This window comes from Drosophila takahashii, chromosome 2L (genome assembly GCF_030179915.1).
Source record: "Drosophila takahashii strain IR98-3 E-12201 chromosome 2L, DtakHiC1v2, whole genome shotgun sequence".
In the NCBI taxonomy this organism is placed as follows: domain Eukaryota; kingdom Metazoa; phylum Arthropoda; class Insecta; order Diptera; family Drosophilidae; genus Drosophila; species Drosophila takahashii.
Genome location: NC_091678.1, coordinates 39,304,024 through 39,322,124, shown reverse-complemented (window position 1 = coordinate 39,322,124; position 18,101 = coordinate 39,304,024). Strand labels below are relative to the sequence as shown.

Genomic DNA, 18,101 nt, shown 5'->3' with positions numbered 1-18,101 from the left:
TACACAATCTCTTTAGTTTCTGGCAACGCCGCTAAGACGGCGTCGTTTTGCGAAATTCACTTCAGTATCGAATAGGCTTCGCAACTGGCAAGAATAAAAATTAATGCAGTCCACACATAGGCAACTCAAATCGTCTTATTTCTGACCATATTGTTGGTCCTTCGTTCACGGATTCTTGGACAGTTAGTGGAGTGCTTTGATTCTCAGGATAATTGTTTGCTATGGAACAATTAAAAGCATTTATGAAGAGCCGTTCCAGGCTCAAGGCTAACATCACACGTTGTCTCTCATGGGCAGAGCAAGCGGAATCTGCAACACTGACAGAGATCACCACGCGCATACAACTTCTCCACGATGTTTGGAAGGAGTTCAACGAGTTCGGCGATGCCATTGCTGTCCACGAGGAAGTGGAAGGTTACGTCGATCCGGAAATCGATAATGCGATTTACGAAGAAAAGTACCTAAGGGCGATCGCAATTCTCAAGGACAGAAGTGATGCTCTACAACCGAGTACATCTACAGGCATTTCGAATGGCAGCAACGGTCTGCATTCCAACAACGACGCAATTGTCAATTTGCTGCAACAAAACCAACAACTATTTGAGCGACTGGCTGCAAATCAGGCTAGTTCTAGCACGCCGGTTCAAGTTGGTGGTGACGTCACTTTGGCAAATTTAAGTTCAGTATTCGCGGCGAATTCTAATCAGAGCGAATTGCCAAAAATTCAAATCAAGCAGTTCTCTGGCAACTACACAGAGTAGCCCTCCTTTCAAGACATCTATGAAAACACAATTCATAACAAGCAGCATTTGTCCAACACACAGAAGTTCCATCACTTGAAAACACTTCTTGTTGATGAGGCTGCCAACTTGGTACGGCACTTGGCCATTACGGAGACTGCTTACAACACAGCTTGGGAACGTCTTAAGGAGAGGCACAATCGTCCACGGCACATTGTAAACTCATTTTTGGAGCAGTTTATGAGCCTACCAACAACTACAAAGGTAGATGCATCAATTCTACGGAAGGTGTCAGACGGAGCAAACGAAATTGTTCGCGGATTGGATGCGGTCAACCAGATGGGCCGCGATTGCTGGATCATCTATCTGGCGCTGGAGAAACTAGACGCTGACACGCGGCGCAGGTGGATTGAGCGCAGCATGGACACGGATTCACCAACTCTCGAGGAATTCTTCAAGTTTCTCGATTCTCGTTGCGAGGAACTGGAGCTGAGTAAAAGGGAGCTTGCTACTTGTGGCAAGACAATAACACATGCAGAAAAACCAAAAAGGGTCACACAATCGATGGTTGCGGTCGAAGGGAGTGGCTGCACCAAATGTAATTCTACAGAACACACTCTGTACAGCTGTCAGCAGTTCTTGGATATGTCCGGGATGCAGAGGCGATCCTTCGTGAAGGAGAAATCACTGTGCTACAACTGCTTGCGACCTGGTCATGGGGTCAGCAAGTGCAAGTCGACGTACAAATGTAGGCAATGCAAGGGAAATCATCACTCCCTTCTTCATGTCCAAGTGAATCCACAGGCTATTGGGAATCTTGCCCAGATACCAGGGGAGGACGAGCGAAACACAAGCGCGTCCAACAACACATCGGTGACTCTCAGTCATTTCGCCCAAGGAGAGGGCACTCAATCGGTTGTATGTGCACAGGGCACTGCAAAATCTGCACAGGAATCGGAAGTTAGGCGAAGCATATTACCAACTGCCATGGTTTATGTTCAAAACGCAAAAGGTGACCACGTAACATGCCGTCTCTTATTGGACACGGGCTCAGAGCTTTCCTACGTATCCGAGCGTTGCATCCAAGCTCTCGGATTGACACGGTCGGCATCACGCATCTTGGTTACCGGAATCTCTTCGGTGAAAGCAGACACGACCAGGGGATGCAGCACCTTGCATATCAAGTCTCGTATCTCTGAGGATCAGTTGGTTGTCTACGCCCACGTGCTAGGCAGGATCACTTCTTCGCTGGAAAGGCAAAACATCGATGCATCGGCGCTCAAGGTTTTCAAGGATCTGCAGTTGGCGGATTCTGAATTCAACACAAACTCACCTGTTGACATTCTATTGGGCAGCGAACATGTATGGTCAGTGTTTACAGGACGAAAGATGTACGACAACAAGGGTAATCTCATCGCCATTTCTTCGGTGTTCGGATGGGTAATAACGTCACTCATCACATCGAGTCCAAGCAACGCTATTGCACTGACTACAACAGTGGACATAGGCGCCACGCTTCAGAAGTTTTGGGAACTAGAAAACGTTCAAAGCAGCGCAAAATTGGAACCGGAGGATGATCAAGTGGAGAAGCACTTTCTCGCCACTCACAGTCGCGATGAAAACGGGAAGTATATCGTGGAACTTCCATTCAACACTGAAAACCCCGAATTTGGAGGAACTTTACAAGGAGCGATCAAACGCTTTAAATCGGTTGAGCGGCGGCTGCAACAGAACGAGCAGCTGCGTACACAGTACGTACACTTTATGAGGGAGTACACAAATCTGGGGCACATGCGAGAGGTGCCACCTGAGGAAAACGCTACTGGAAATCAGTTCTATCTACCCCACCACCCAGTGCTGGGTCGGAAGCTACGAGTAGTTTTCGATGGATCATTTCGCGACGCCAATGGTAAGGCTTTAAATGACACCCTGTTTACAGGGCCCAGTATCCAGCGCGATCTATTCGCTGTGTGCCTTCGTTTCCGAATGTACAAATTTGCATTCTCAGCGGACATCGTAAAAATGTTCCGCCAGATATGGGTCAACGAAAAGCACAGAAACTTCCAGAAAATCGTTTGGAGAGAAGATCCATCCGATCCCATCAAGCATTTCCAATTGTGCACGGTAACCTACGGAACTTCGTGCGCGCCATTCCTGGCGGTGCGAGTGCTGGAACAACTTGCTATCGATCATAAAGAGGAATACCCAAATGCGTCGAAAATCCTGCTGGAGGATTTTTATGTCGATGACGTTCTTACTGGGTCAAACAGTGAGGATGAGCTACTTCGAAACCGAAACGAGCTAGTTCAGCTGATGTCTCGCGCCAACCTTGAACTCGGGAAATGGGTATCGAATACACCATGCATACAGACGAACGATGGCGACACACAATCTGCACAAACGTCACCAGTGAAGGTTCTCGGACTGTACTGGCATCCTGGAAACGACGTTCTAACGTACAACGTCGGTCTTGCTGCAAATCCTGATTGCACAAAGAGACAAGTCTTGTCCGACGTCTCGAGGATATTTGCTCCTCTCGGACTCTAAACTGGCGGACAACTGGCTGAAGTGGAGAGCAGATCTGGACACTCTTCAAAAATTCCGGCTACCACGATTTGTTGCCAACGACCCGGACAACATCGAACTCCACGGATTTTCGGATGCTTCAACCAAGGCGTATGCTGCTGTGGTGTACAGCAGAGTTACAAACGAAGATGGATCCATCTCGGTGTCCATTGTGGCTGCGAAAACAAGGGTGGCTCCACTGAAACAACAATCCTTGCCACGTCTGGAACTTTGCGCAGCACTTCTTCTCAGCCAACTGATTCGCTCAATCACATCTGGATTACGCCACAAGAACATAACTGTTTTTGGCTGGTCCGACTCTTCAATAGTGCTCTCCTGGCTATCGTATGCGCCAGCCCAACTCAAGACATTTGTTGGAAACAGAACCTCGGAAATCCTTGACACCATTCCAAGGAGTGCTTGGCGTCATTTCGATTCCAAAACAAACCCAGCTGACTGTGCATCCAGGGGACTGATGGCTGCTGATCTCATCGACTTCCATTTGTGGTGGAATGGGCCTCAATGGCTACGGGACAAGGATCAGTACCTGGTAAAGTTAAACGATTCACGGTTCGGTTTATCTCTTACAGACAAACGCATTCAAGGAGAAGTCAAATCCAACTGTTTGGCTACATTGACAGAAGCAACCCAGATTCATCTACTTGATGAACTAATCGAACGAGTCTCTTCTTGGATCAAGCTCGTACACATTGTCGGCTACGTGATGCGGTTTATTCAACGTACTCGAAATCCATCTCGCGAAAAGGTATCCGGAGCACTCTCATTTGAAGAGATCAAGGCGGCAAGGATTCTTTGCATAAAGCACGCACAAGGATGTTTCCAGGACGATTACCAATTGCTCCTCGGTAAAAAACCCCTCAAGAACCGATCACAGCTGGTCAAACTGGCACCCATAATCGACGAAAACGATTTGCTAAGGGTAGGCGGACGACTGCACCACTCGCAGTTGTCAAGGGATGCAAAACACCCAGTTTTGCTACCGAAAGCACATCGCATCTCAAAGCTAATACTGGAACACGAGCACCGAGTGAACCTCCACCCTGGAGTTTTCTCACTTTTTGTTATTGTTCGGCAAAAATTCTGGATATTTGGAGCACGGAATCTAATTCGGAAGATAACACACGACTGTTTAGCTTGCTTTCGTCAACGCTCCCATACATCCCAGCAACAAATGGCTAATTTACCCAGCGTACGCATTACTCAAGCGCTTCCATTTATACATACTGGTTGCGACTATGCAGGTCCAATCCTTCTCAAGGATGCAAAGGTTCGGAAGCCACGTATCAGCAAGGGTTACATATGCCTATTTGTGTGCATGGTCACCTCGGCCATCCACCTGGAACTTGCAACAGACCTGACGACGGAAACTTTCTTGGCTGCCTTGCGGCGCTTCATATCCTTACGTGGCAAGTGCAGTAAGATCTACAGTGACAATGGCACAAACTTTATTGGAGCTAAGCGATCCCTCGACGAGATGCAAGAATTGCTTTCTTCACAAACACACAAGGACACCGTTTCTAGCACACTAGCGGATGATGGTATCCAATGGTTACTTATTCCCCCGAGAGCCCCTCACTGGGGAGGGAAATGGGAGTCGGCAGTTCGTTGTGTCAAGCTACATCTGCGCAGAATCACCGGAAACTCAACGCTCACCTTTGAACAGATGCGCACACTTCTTGCTCAAATAAGCGCAGTGATAAATTCACGCCCCTTGTGCCACACACCGGATACGGAAACCAACTACCTATCACCCGCTCACTTCTTGATCGGGCGACCTTTAACCACAGTGCCAGATCCCGATTTGAGCCACATCCCAGTGGGCCGATTAGGATATTGGCAAAGCATCCAGTCTATGCTTCAAGGATTCTGGAAAAAATGGCATCAGGAGTATCTGACTACTCTGCAGCAACGTCCTAAATGGACTACCTCAACACCCAACATCTCCACCGGTAACGTTGTGCTCGTAAAAGAGTCCAATTCACCACCGGCATCCTGGCACATCGCTCGGGTTATGGAAACCTATCCAGGAAAGGACGACATCGTTTGAGCAGTCAAACTGAAGACCCAGGCAGGAGAGATGACCAGACCGATCACGAAAGTTGCTGTATTGCCCCATTCAGAAACGGTGTTTCAGGGCGGCGACTGGCGACTGGCTGCAAATCAGGCTAGTTCTAGCACGCCGGTTCAAGTTGGTGGTGACGTCACTTTGGCAAATTTAAGTTCAGTATTCGCGGCGAATTCTAATCAGAGCGAATTGCCAAAAATTCAAATCAAGCAGTTCTCTGGCAACTACACAGAGTGGCCCTCCTTTCAAGACATCTATGAAAACACAATTCATAACAAGCAGCATTTGTCCAACACACAGAAGTTCCATCACTTGAAAACACTTCTTGTTGATGAGGCTGCCAACTTGGTACGGCACTTGGCCATTACGGAGACTGCTTACAACACAGCTTGGGAACGTCTTAAGGAGAGGCACAATCGTCCACGGCACATTGTAAACTCATTTTTGGAGCAGTTTATGAGCCTACCAACAACTACAAAGGTAGATGCATCAATTCTACGGAAGGTGTCAGACGGAGCAAACGAAATTGTTCGCGGATTGGATGCGGTCAACCAGATGGGCCGCGATTGCTGGATCATCTATCTGGCGCTGGAGAAACTAGACGCTGACACGCGGCGCAGGTGGATTGAGCGCAGCATGGACACGGATTCACCAACTCTCGAGGAATTCTTCAAGTTTCTCGATTCTCGTTGCGAGGAACTGGAGCTGAGTAAAAGGGAGCTTGCTACTTGTGGCAAGACAATAACACATGCAGAAAAACCAAAAAGGGTCACACAATCGATGGTTGCGGTCGAAGGGAGTGGCTGCACCAAATGTAATTCTACAGAACACACTCTGTACAGCTGTCAGCAGTTCTTGGATATGTCCGGGATGCAGAGGCGATCCTTCGTGAAGGAGAAATCACTGTGCTACAACTGCTTGCGACCTGGTCATGGGGTCAGCAAGTGCAAGTCGACGTACAAATGTAGGCAATGCAAGGGAAATCATCACTCCCTTCTTCATGTCCAAGTGAATCCACAGGCTATTGGGAATCTTGCCCAGATACCAGGGGAGGACGAGCGAAACACAAGCGCGTCCAACAACACATCGGTGACTCTCAGTCATTTCGCCCAAGGAGAGGGCACTCAATCGGTTGTATGTGCACAGGGCACTGCAAAATCTGCACAGGAATCGGAAGTTAGGCGAAGCATATTACCAACTGCCATGGTTTATGTTCAAAACGCAAAAGGTGACCACGTAACATGCCGTCTCTTATTGGACACGGGCTCAGAGCTTTCCTACGTATCCGAGCGTTGCATCCAAGCTCTCGGATTGACACGGTCGGCATCACGCATCTTGGTTACCGGAATCTCTTCGGTGAAAGCAGACACGACCAGGGGATGCAGCACCTTGCATATCAAGTCTCGTATCTCTGAGGATCAGTTGGTTGTCTACGCCCACGTGCTAGGCAGTAACAAGGGTAATCTCATCGCCATTTCTTCGGTGTTCGGATGGGTAATAACGTCACTCATCACATCGAGTCCAAGCAACGCTATTGCACTGACTACAACAGTGGACATAGGCGCCACGCTTCAGAAGTTTTGGGAACTAGAAAACGTTCAAAGCAGCGCAAAATTGGAACCGGAGGATGATCAAGTGGAGAAGCACTTTCTCGCCACTCACAGTCGCGATGAAAACGGGAAGTATATCGTGGAACTTCCATTCAACACTGAAAACCCCGAATTTGGAGGAACTTTACAAGGAGCGATCAAACGCTTTAAATCGGTTGAGCGGCGGCTGCAACAGAACGAGCAGCTGCGTACACAGTACGTACACTTTATGAGGGAGTACACAAATCTGGGGCACATGCGAGAGGTGCCACCTGAGGAAAACGCTACTGGAAATCAGTTCTATCTACCCCACCACCCAGTGCTGGGTCGGAAGCTACGAGTAGTTTTCGATGGATCATTTCGCGACGCCAATGGTAAGGCTTTAAATGACACCCTGTTTACAGGGCCCAGTATCCAGCGCGATCTATTCGCTGTGTGCCTTCGTTTCCGAATGTACAAATTTGCATTCTCAGCGGACATCGTAAAAATGTTCCGCCAGATATGGGTCAACGAAAAGCACAGAAACTTCCAGAAAATCGTTTGGAGAGAAGATCCATCCGATCCCATCAAGCATTTCCAATTGTGCACGGTAACCTACGGAACTTCGTGCGCGCCATTCCTGGCGGTGCGAGTGCTGGAACAACTTGCTATCGATCATAAAGAGGAATACCCAAATGCGTCGAAAATCCTGCTGGAGGATTTTTATGTCGATGACGTTCTTACTAAGTCAAACAGTGAGGATGAGCTACTTCGAAACCGAAACGAGCTAGTTCAGCTGATGTCTCGCGCCAACCTTGAACTCGGGAAATGGGTATCGAATACACCATGCATACAGACGAACGATGGCGACACACAATCTGCACAAACGTCACCAGTGAAGGTTCTCGGACTGTACTGGCATCCTGGAAACGACGTTCTTACGTACAACGTCGGTCTTGCTGCAAATCCTGATTGCACAAAGAGACAAGTCTTGTCCGACGTCTCGAGGATATTTGATCCTCTCGGACTCTTGGCACCCATTGTTATTCAATTCAAAATCCTTTTCCAAAAGCTCTGGCTTTTGAATTTGGACTGGGATGACCCACTCTCAACTAAACTGGCGGACAACTGGCTGAAGTGGAGAGCAGATCTGGACACTCTTCAAAAATTCCGGCTACCACGATTTGTTGCCAACGACCCGGACAACATCGAACTCCACGGATTTTCGGATGCTTCAACCAAGGCGTATGCTGCTGTGGTGTACAGCAGAGTTACAAACGAAGATGGATCCATCTCGGTGTCCATTGTGGCTGCGAAAACAAGGGTGGCTCCACTGAAACAACAATCCTTGCCACGTCTGGAACTTTGCGCAGCACTTCTTCTCAGCCAACTGATTCGCTCAATCACATCTGGATTACGCCACAAGAACATAACTGTTTTTGGCTGGTCCGACTCTTCAATAGTGCTCTCCTGGCTATCGTATGCGCCAGCCCAACTCAAGACATTTGTTGGAAACAGAACCTCGGAAATCCTTGACACCATTCCAAGGAGTGCTTGGCGTCACGTCGATTCCAAAACAAACCCAGCTGACTGTGCATCCAGGGGACTGATGGCTGCTGATCTCATCGACTTCCATTTGTGGTGGAATGGGCCTCAATGGCTACGGGACAAGGATCAGTACCTGGTAAAGTTAAACGATTCACGGTTCGGTTTATCTCTTACAGACAAACGCATTCAAGGAGAAGTCAAATCCAACTGTTTGGCTACATTGACAGAAGCAACCCAGATTCATCTACTTGATGAACTAATCGAACGAGTCTCTTCTTGGATCAAGCTCGTACACATTGTCGGCTACGTGATGCGGTTTATTCAACGTACTCGAAATCCATCTCGCGAAAAGGTATCCGGAGCACTCTCATTTGAAGAGATCAAGGCGGCAAGGATTCTTTGCATAAAGCACGCACAAGGATGTTTCCAGGACGATTACCAATTGCTCCTCGGTAAAAAACCCCTCAAGAACCGATCACAGCTGGTCAAACTGGCACCCATAATCGACGAAAACGATTTGCTAAGGGTAGGCGGACGACTGCACCACTCGCAGTTGTCAAGGGATGCAAAACACCCAGTTTTGCTACCGAAAGCACATCGCATCTCAAAGCTAATACTGGAACACGAGCACCGAGTGAACCTCCACCCTGGAGTTTCCTCACTTTTTGTTATTGTTCGGCAAAAATTCTGGATATTTGGAGCACGGAATCTAATTCGGAAGATAACACACGACTGTTTAGCTTGCTTTCGTCAACGCTCCCATACATCCCAGCAACAAATGGCTAATTTACCCAGCGTACGCATTACTCAAGCGCTTCCATTTATACATACTGGTTGCGACTATGCAGGTCCAATCCTTCTCAAGGATGCAAAGGTTCGGAAGCCACGTATCAGCAAGGGTTACATATGCCTATTTGTGTGCATGGTCACCTCGGCCATCCACCTGGAACTTGCAACAGACCTGACGACGGAAACTTTCTTGGCTGCCTTGCGGCGCTTCATATCCTTACGTGGCAAGTGCAGTAAGATCTACAGTGACAATGGCACAAACTTTATTGGAGCTAAGCGATCCCTCGACGAGATGCAAGAATTGCTTTCTTCACAAACACACAAGGACACCGTTTCTAGCACACTAGCGGATGATGGTATCCAATGGGTACTTATTCCCCCGAGAGCCCCTCACTGGGGAGGGAAATGGGAGTCGGCAGTTCGTTGTGTCAAGCTACATCTGCGCAGAATCACCGGAAACTCAACGCTCACCTTTGAACAGATGCGCACACTTCTTGCTCAAATAAGCGCAGTGATAAATTCACGCCCCTTGTGCCACACACCGGATACGGAAACCAACTACCTATCACCCGCTCACTTCTTGATCGGGCGACCTTTAACCACAGTGCCAGATCCCGATTTGAGCCACATCCCAGTGGGCCGATTAGGATATTGGCAAAGCATCCAGTCTATGCTTCAAGGATTCTGGAAAAAATGGCATCAGGAGTATCTGACTACTCTGCAGCAACGTCCTAAATGGACTACCTCAACACCCAACATCTCCACCGGTAACGTTGTGCTCGTAAAAGAGTCCAATTCACCACCGGCATCCTGGCACATCGCTCGGGTTATGGAAACCTATCCAGGAAAGGACGACCTCGTTCGAGCAGTCAAACTGAAGACCCAGGCAGGAGAGATGACCAGACCGATCACGAAAGTTGCTGTATTGCCCCATTCAGAAACGGTGTTTCAGGGCGGGCCGGGATGTTCGTGAACGCTTGCAGCTTTTAATAATCTCTAACATATAGGCGCATAATGCCATCTCTATTCTGTTCTATATACTTAACCTATGTACAAGAAAACATGTATACATACACAATCTCTTTAGTTTCTGGCAACGCCGCTAAGACGGCGTCGTTTTGCGAAATTCACTTCAGTATCGAATAGGCTTCGCAACTGGCAAGAATAAAAATTAATACAGTCCACACATAGGCAACTCAAATCGTCTTATTTCTGACCATGTAGTATATGTAGTATTTGTTTCATGTATTTTCCTCGCGAACTCGCATTTTTGCCCTAATTGATAAAGGCTCCCGCGCGTAACAAGCACGTGCTTGGTACGTTGGGCCACTTGTTTGTACTGCTCGTAGTGCATCAAAGTCCATCATATATTGAACCACCACGTCACAGTGAATTATTACCAAACACAATTAGAGCTCTTGTGGTTGGTCCATCCAACTGCGGAAAAACTAATGTAATGATCAGTCTAATTGTCCAAATGGTTTGAGATTTGAAAATATATACGTGTTTTCAAAAAGTCTATACCAACCGAAATATGATTACTTGGAAAAGCTAATAAAACCGATTAAGGGTATGGGATATCATACATTCTCTCAGAACGAAACTGTTTTACCACCCACCGAAGCAAAAAATAATTCAATCATGATTTTCAACGATGTGGCTTGTGAGAAACAAGATAATATTCGATCATATTTCTGTATGGGTCGTCACAAAAATATTGATTCTCGTTATTTATGTCAAACATATACACGGATACCAAAACATCTTATACGGGACAATGCAAATGTAATTATTATGTTTAAACAGGATGATTTAAATATGCGACACATATTTCGGGATCATATCATGCCTGACGAGGATAAATATGGATTTTTATATATAAGTAAGGATGACAATATTGATAAGGGACGATATAGAAAAGGATTTGACCAATTTATTCTTCTTTAATTTTAATATAAGTTTGGGGCAGGGTTGTATGACACCCAGTTGAACAACAGATTTCAAAAGGGTTAGATCATTGACTCTATCAGTGAATGGAAATAGTTCCGTTATAAACACAGTTTATTTTCCACCAATTAAATTAATCGGGGAATATGAGTATGCGCTAGTTGAGTTTAACATGTACAACTCAATTTCCAACGTGGATGTAAATAACAACCTCCTTCATATTGGTGATAAAGTTATTATTATTCCCACCGGCTCCTATGAACTCAACGATATTTCTCAATTTATTTACAACAAGTTAAAGGATTATAATCTGGAAAATACAGTGAAAATTGTAAGCAATAACAATACACTTCAAGTGGAAATAATTAGCAGTAAAGAAGATATACACTTTAATAAGGAGAGGTCAATAGGTCATTTGTTTGGTTTTAAGCAAAGAGTGTTAAGGGCAAACCAAAATCACTTGTCCGATAATGCTGTCAACATTTTAAAAATTAATTCCATTCGTTTGGAATGTAATATTGTGAGTGGCTCTTACGTTGATAATATACCAAATCACGTATTACATGAGTTTGCAATTTCGGTTCCACCGGGCTATAAAATGACTGTGACACCACACAATCTCATCTATTTACCTATTAACTGCAGAGAAATAAGTACTCTCTCAATACGTATCGTTGATCAGAACGTTGATTTATTAAACTTGTGTGGTGAATATTATTCTTGGACGTTGATGCACTATGATCAGTACAAACAAGTGGCCCTTACGACACCAAGCAAAGCTTGTTACGCGCGGAGCCCTAAACCGTTTTGGGCAAGTGAGCGGAATCGCGGACATGGAGAAAAAACGATCTAACAATAGACAGTTTAAAATACATGCTTACAAAGAATTTGACACTTTCTACGATGGTAGAGGGTTGGTAAGTCGAGCAGGCGCAACCTCGCAAGATAAGAGGGCAGTCGACTACCTGTGTCCCAGTGTAATCCCCTCAGAGCAAATAAAAGGAATTGTCTTTGGACAGACTCTAACATATTTTGGTAACAGCTAATTTGAGGAGACCATATACAAGAGCAATATTCCATAGACGGACGAACAAGAGAAACATACAAAAGCTTTGTTGTGTAAGGATCATCGAACTCCCTTGACCAACGTTTCACAAATGCAAGAAGACAAGATATAGTAGATATATGGTCTTTAAAACTAAGTTTATGATCAAATAAAACGCCAAGATCCTGAACTGATAAAATTCGTTCAAGGGCGTTATTTCCAATAGAATAAGAAAACAGAGATGGATTACAACGATAAAAGGTCATAAAGTTACATTTGGAATAGTTTAAATTTAACATGTTAATCATGCACCACGTATACAAACGGTCAAGATCTAATTGAAGGTCATTAAATGAGCTAGGTAAACACATGGACAAACAAAGCTTGACATCATCTGCATACATTAATACGGTAGACGATTTTATAACATTAGGTAGATCATTAATCATTAAGCCAAAGAGTAAAGGACCCAGGTGGCTACCCTGTGGCACTCCAGAAGTAACATTAATTATTTTGGAAATTCTATTTTTAGAACGGGCCATTTGAGTTCTATTAGAAAGGTAGGAAAGTATCCAGTCAAGTATGTTTGGAGGAAACCCTAAACGGGATAATTTAAAGATGTAAATTCTAGTAGGTTTGTAGAAGTAGAACGACGTCTAGTAAAGCCATGTTGACACGGAGAAATAATAGACCGGCAATGATGCTGCAACTGACAGGTAATAATTTTTCGATTAGTTTCGGAATTGCACTGAGTTATGCAATACCACGATAATTTGAGATATCTGACTTGTTCCCTTTTTTAAACAATGGAACAATAAACGATTCCTTCTATATGGATGGAAATCTTCTTTGACTTAGCGACAAATTAAATATTAATGTTAAAGGAAAAGCTAGATAGGGCGAACAATTCCTCAGTATACAACTTGGTATTTTGTCAGGACCCGGTGAAAAAGAGAGCTTAAGAGTATCAAGACTCTGAAGAACATCGGATACATTAATCACTGGTTTGAAGATAGAGTTCAGATGAGGTTGTGGGTATGGATAATCATTATCAATAACACCATTGCATTCCGTATAGGTCGATTGAAAAAAAACAGCAAATAGGTTGGAAATATCATCGTCATCAGATGCTTATTATTATTAAGAAAAAGAGAATGAGGGTAACAATTAGATTTCCGCTTAGAATTGACGAAAGAATAAAAAAGTTTAGGATTACTTTTGAAATCACGCTTACAACGAGACAGGTAATTTTGATAACAGTCAGAATTGTGCTAGACAAATTCCGCCTTAGCAGAACTATATTTGGCCCAGTCCGTAAGCAAGCCAGAAATTTTGAAAAGTTTAAAAAGTCTGTTTTTTTTATTTTTTAGATAGGATAGTTGACGAGTAAACCATGGAGAGCTATACGAATTCTTCAAGGAGGAAAGGGGGACATGTACATCAAATAGACGATAAAGGACTTTATAAAAATACCCAACTGCATCATCAACAGGAAGGTCAACAAGATAGGACCAATTAATTGTCGATAAAGATTCAACTAGTTTAGCATAGTCAGTCTTTTTAAAACACAAACTAGGATGTACGTTTATTGCAGTCCTGGGAGCATTAAAAAATCCATTTATACAGAGCTGAAGAGTAGGATGATGATAATCTTCAGGTAGAGATAGTGGCGGATTTCGACTAACTTCAACATCGATACCATCAAAGACGAAGATTAAGTCAAGGAGACGACCAATATGATTGGGAATCCAGTGCAAGGATAGTTCAACAAGACCATCAACAAAGTCATGTTGCATCCTAGTAATCATTACCAATGAGTCATTACTCTCCAACCAAGAAATATTGGGAAGATTAAAGTCACCGAGGACAATGAGTTGGTCAGTTTCAGCAAGCAACAAGGAGATAGACTGTATGGCAGACAGTTGCAATATATACACGTTAAATTCGGAGTTAGGGGGTATATAGGAGCAAGTTAAAAAAATTATATTTTTTGGGAAAGATAATTTTACACAAATAAATTCAATACCTGATGAACCAGAAATATCAACAAGCTCGGAAGTTAAATCGGATTTGACTCCAATAAGAACGCCTCCACCTCGACGGTTATGACGATCATTCCGATAAACAAAAAAGTTATTTGACAAAATCTCACTATCATGTACAGATGGGTTAAGCCAGGTCTCAGTGAATACAATAACATTGGCTTCAAAAATTGAGTTGTTTTTATAAAGTGTTGAGAGTTTACTAAGAAGCCCCCGTACATTTTGATAGTGGATTATGAAATTTAGTTTTTTGAATTTGAAGCAGAGCTGGGCTCCGACAAGGAATTAATGGGACGCGAACTATTTTTTTTTATATATTCGTGAACAATTATATTAGCAGGCCAAAAATTTGGGTCAAGAAGTTTGGAGAACAGTTCATCCGGAACAAGTATTTTAAATGAAGAATAATCTCTTATTTGTTTAAAATTAAATTTAGTGTTGTCAATACCTTTTTGATTGGGAAGGGAGAGTTTCGAGACAATATGATGCATCACGTCGTTGACTGTGAGTGCTGCATTCAATCTTGCCGGGCTATTACTGTTCTTCCTAGGGATCATGCTAGAAAGTGGAACAGGAGGAGGTACAAGGGTATTATCTAGGGGCAGTACGAGGTGCGGCAGAGCCCCCGAAGTGGCAACAGCCGGCGACCGATTAGTAGGCCCTGAAGACTCAGGCGAAGCTACGTTCAGCGAAACTGGCCGAGATTGCATCCTGACATCGGTCGTTGATGATTCGCTCCCATTGGGATCGTCCTCATCGCACGACATATAGCTTGCAGTGGGGCTGGGAAGAGAGAGGTTGCTCGAGAGATCTGGAACATGTAGAGAAATATTAGGCAGTGTAGGATTACGATTTATATTTAAAGATATTTGATTAAGAAGGATACGACCTTTAAAGTTTGAGTCGAAAACATTAAATCGACTTAATAAGTCCGTAAATCCAGCACGTAAGGCCTGGAACTCAAGCTCCATTTGCCTCATAAATGATCTAATATCAATTTTGATATGTAGGCATGTAGGGCACGTCCAGTCCAGGTTGGCATTAGACCTAGTACGATCCGCAATTTGGGCCGCACTGTGCCCAAAGGCAACACATTTAGCGTGCGCGATGTTCTCACATAACCAGCAATTAACAATCGGCTGACGAGAAGTGATTTTGCCAGTAAATTGGCAACCAACAACACAGCAAGCAGACATTGATACAAGTTAAAGTAGGATAAAAAATGTAGAATGTAGAGAAATGTAAACAGAAAGCTTTAGTTGAGTGCCAACAAACAGCTGTGTGGCTATGAGGGCGTCGAGGAAAGAAAGAGCGCGATAAGAGGAAAGAAAGAGCGCGATAAGACCAAATCAGCAAAGAACCGTTAACTCGAAAATGAGAGCCGGTGACTGAAGTTGGGAGATGACGGTGCGAGAGAGCGCCAAAACGACAATGTAAATAAAAAACAACAACAATGCACAATGCACTCGCGTCGTTAACTATTTTTCAATATCTTTATAAAGACAATGGTTTTAACACAAATCACTAATTTGCATTCAAACGGCGGGCTCAACCGAGTTAAGAATGAAAACTTAGGGAATATAAAAAACCGAAAATTTCGACACTAAGGGAATAAATGTGGGAGCGAATGTAAAACACGTCCGTATACAACAGAGAGAGAATCAGCTGTTTTGAAGGTAATGTTATGTTAATGTTACAAAACGTAATTTTAATTTCTCGCTACCCTTAAAAAATTTAATGGGGTTTGCTGAGGATTATAGAAAAGTTTTACTGAATTGTAAGCATGAACTTGTAATTTTGCTGACAAAAAATCTGGATGATGTATATGTTAAAAACAAAGCAAACCATACCATAAGCTGGAAAATCCCTCATGTAACACCCAGTGATGCTGCAAAAATTAAAATGTATGATATAATAAAGAGAGCCGTAAATTTACCGATAGCTTTCCGTAGTTGGGATACATACATTAACCCAAAACTGATACAGGGCAATCAACACGTCTGGAATTTAAAAATAGGAAGTAATAGAGAACGACCGAGATTTGCCATTATAGCCTTCATGTTGAATGGAGAACTAATTACAAATAATTTATCCAACCTGAAAGTCCACTTGAATTCAGAAACGTATCCATATGATGACTTAAATTTAAACTTTGAAAATGACAAATATGCTCACCTTTATGATATGTATGCAAGGTTTCAAGAGAGTTATTACAACCGCCCAGCAGAACCATTTTTATCACCGACAGAATTTAAAAGTAAACCTATTATTGTAGTTGACCTTTCATATCAAAATGAAACAGTTAAATCGGGACCTACCGACCACCATTAAACACCGTAAACATAAACCAATTCCCATTTTGCTCAATACATATTAAAAGCGGTATTTGTGCTCTGAATAATGCGCACAATATTTTAAATTTTTGCAATGGAACTATGGTCTAGCACTTATACATATACAATGGATAACAGACAAAGTGGATTAATAAACCGAATTAATAATTTCACATCCCAATTTGGAGAGGAAATTTTTAAAGAAGATTTAAAATATCTCATTGATACGAGGAATATGTTTATGGATAAAGGAGAAGACGAACTTAACAAAACGGTATATGGTAATCATTTTACGTTTTGTAATAATGGATTCGGCGAAGATGCGTGTGCCTGCTTTTTCTATAAAAATCATCGAGACGGAGCCTTAAAACTAATGTCATCATATTTAGTGTACAAGAAAAGCCTGTTACAAATTTCCAAATAAACATGGGCTAAATTCATGACCTAAATTCAAATTAACATCTTCTTTTGTTTGGGGGATGGGTAATTTTTTCAGCTATTTCTTTCAGGTCAAAAAGCTAAAAAAATAAAAAAAAAAACTTGAATTTAAAATTGACATATTCTTTTTGTTATTGGGGTGGGAGTTTGTTTCTCAGTGGCAAGCAAAGGGATCCCTTTTCAAGGGTGCTTGCTTTCAGCTGTTTCTTTATGAGTTTGTTTCTCAGTGGCAAGCAAAGGGATCCCTTTTCAAGGGTGCTTGCTTTCAGCTGTTTCTTTTGGACGTGACAACAGCCCGTGACAATCTATCACGTACCCGTGTGAGCACCACACTTTCTTAATCTAAGCAAAGGACACCCGGCACACCCCAGTAATTTCTCCCCCATTAACTAGGATAACCCAAATATATCGCTATGATCACCTGACACACCCCAGTATATTCTCCCCGTTTAACTAGGATAACCCAGATAAGCAAAGGACACCCGTCACATCCCAGTAATTTCTCCCCCATTAACTAGGATAACCCAAATATATCGCCCCAGCAGCATCCAGCAACCCCCATTTATACACTACTGGTGTCAAATACAGAATTATCGCCAGTAAACAAATGGTCGAAGCTTAATGGTCTATGAATAAACCCAGAAAAGTCGAAATGATTGGTTATTCATAAAAAATTAATTGATATCACTGCCCTGACACCCCTAGTAATAGATGGTGAAGTCATTAATTATGTTGAAAAAGCAAATAATCTGGGAATCATATTCAACAAAACCCTCACTTGGAGCGACCATATTTACCAAGCTATTGGAAAAACATATGGTTCGTTAAGGTCGCAGGTTGCAGTGATGCAAGAGGTTAGCAAAAACTTAATGTAGCGTTTAATAGTGTTGCGATTTATGTGTTTAATGTAAAGCGTGGTCATCCGATTTCATGTTTAGCGTACAAGATTTTTGAAGTTGATCTTCAATCATGGAACCAATTTAGGGCACTAGTGGCATTG

The 18,101-nt window shown here is 43.4% G+C and overlaps 2 protein-coding genes across 2 annotated transcripts; both read left to right on the top strand.

Moving 5' to 3' along the window:
• Nucleotides 1-242: 242 nt before the first annotated feature.
• On the top strand, nucleotides 243-5,373 carry LOC138914946 (uncharacterized). The gene is made up of 3 exons (XM_070219655.1): nucleotides 243-647; nucleotides 807-3,207; nucleotides 3,263-5,373. Exons 1-3 carry the CDS (start codon nucleotides 243-245, stop codon nucleotides 5,371-5,373), a joined length of 4,917 nt encoding a protein of 1,638 aa, XP_070075756.1.
• A 30-nt stretch (nucleotides 5,374-5,403) lies between these two features.
• LOC138914945 (uncharacterized) lies at nucleotides 5,404-10,269 on the top strand. Its single transcript, XM_070219654.1, has one exon. It carries the CDS (start codon nucleotides 5,404-5,406, stop codon nucleotides 10,267-10,269), a length of 4,866 nt encoding a protein of 1,621 aa, XP_070075755.1.
• Nucleotides 10,270-18,101: the final 7,832 nt, after the last annotated feature.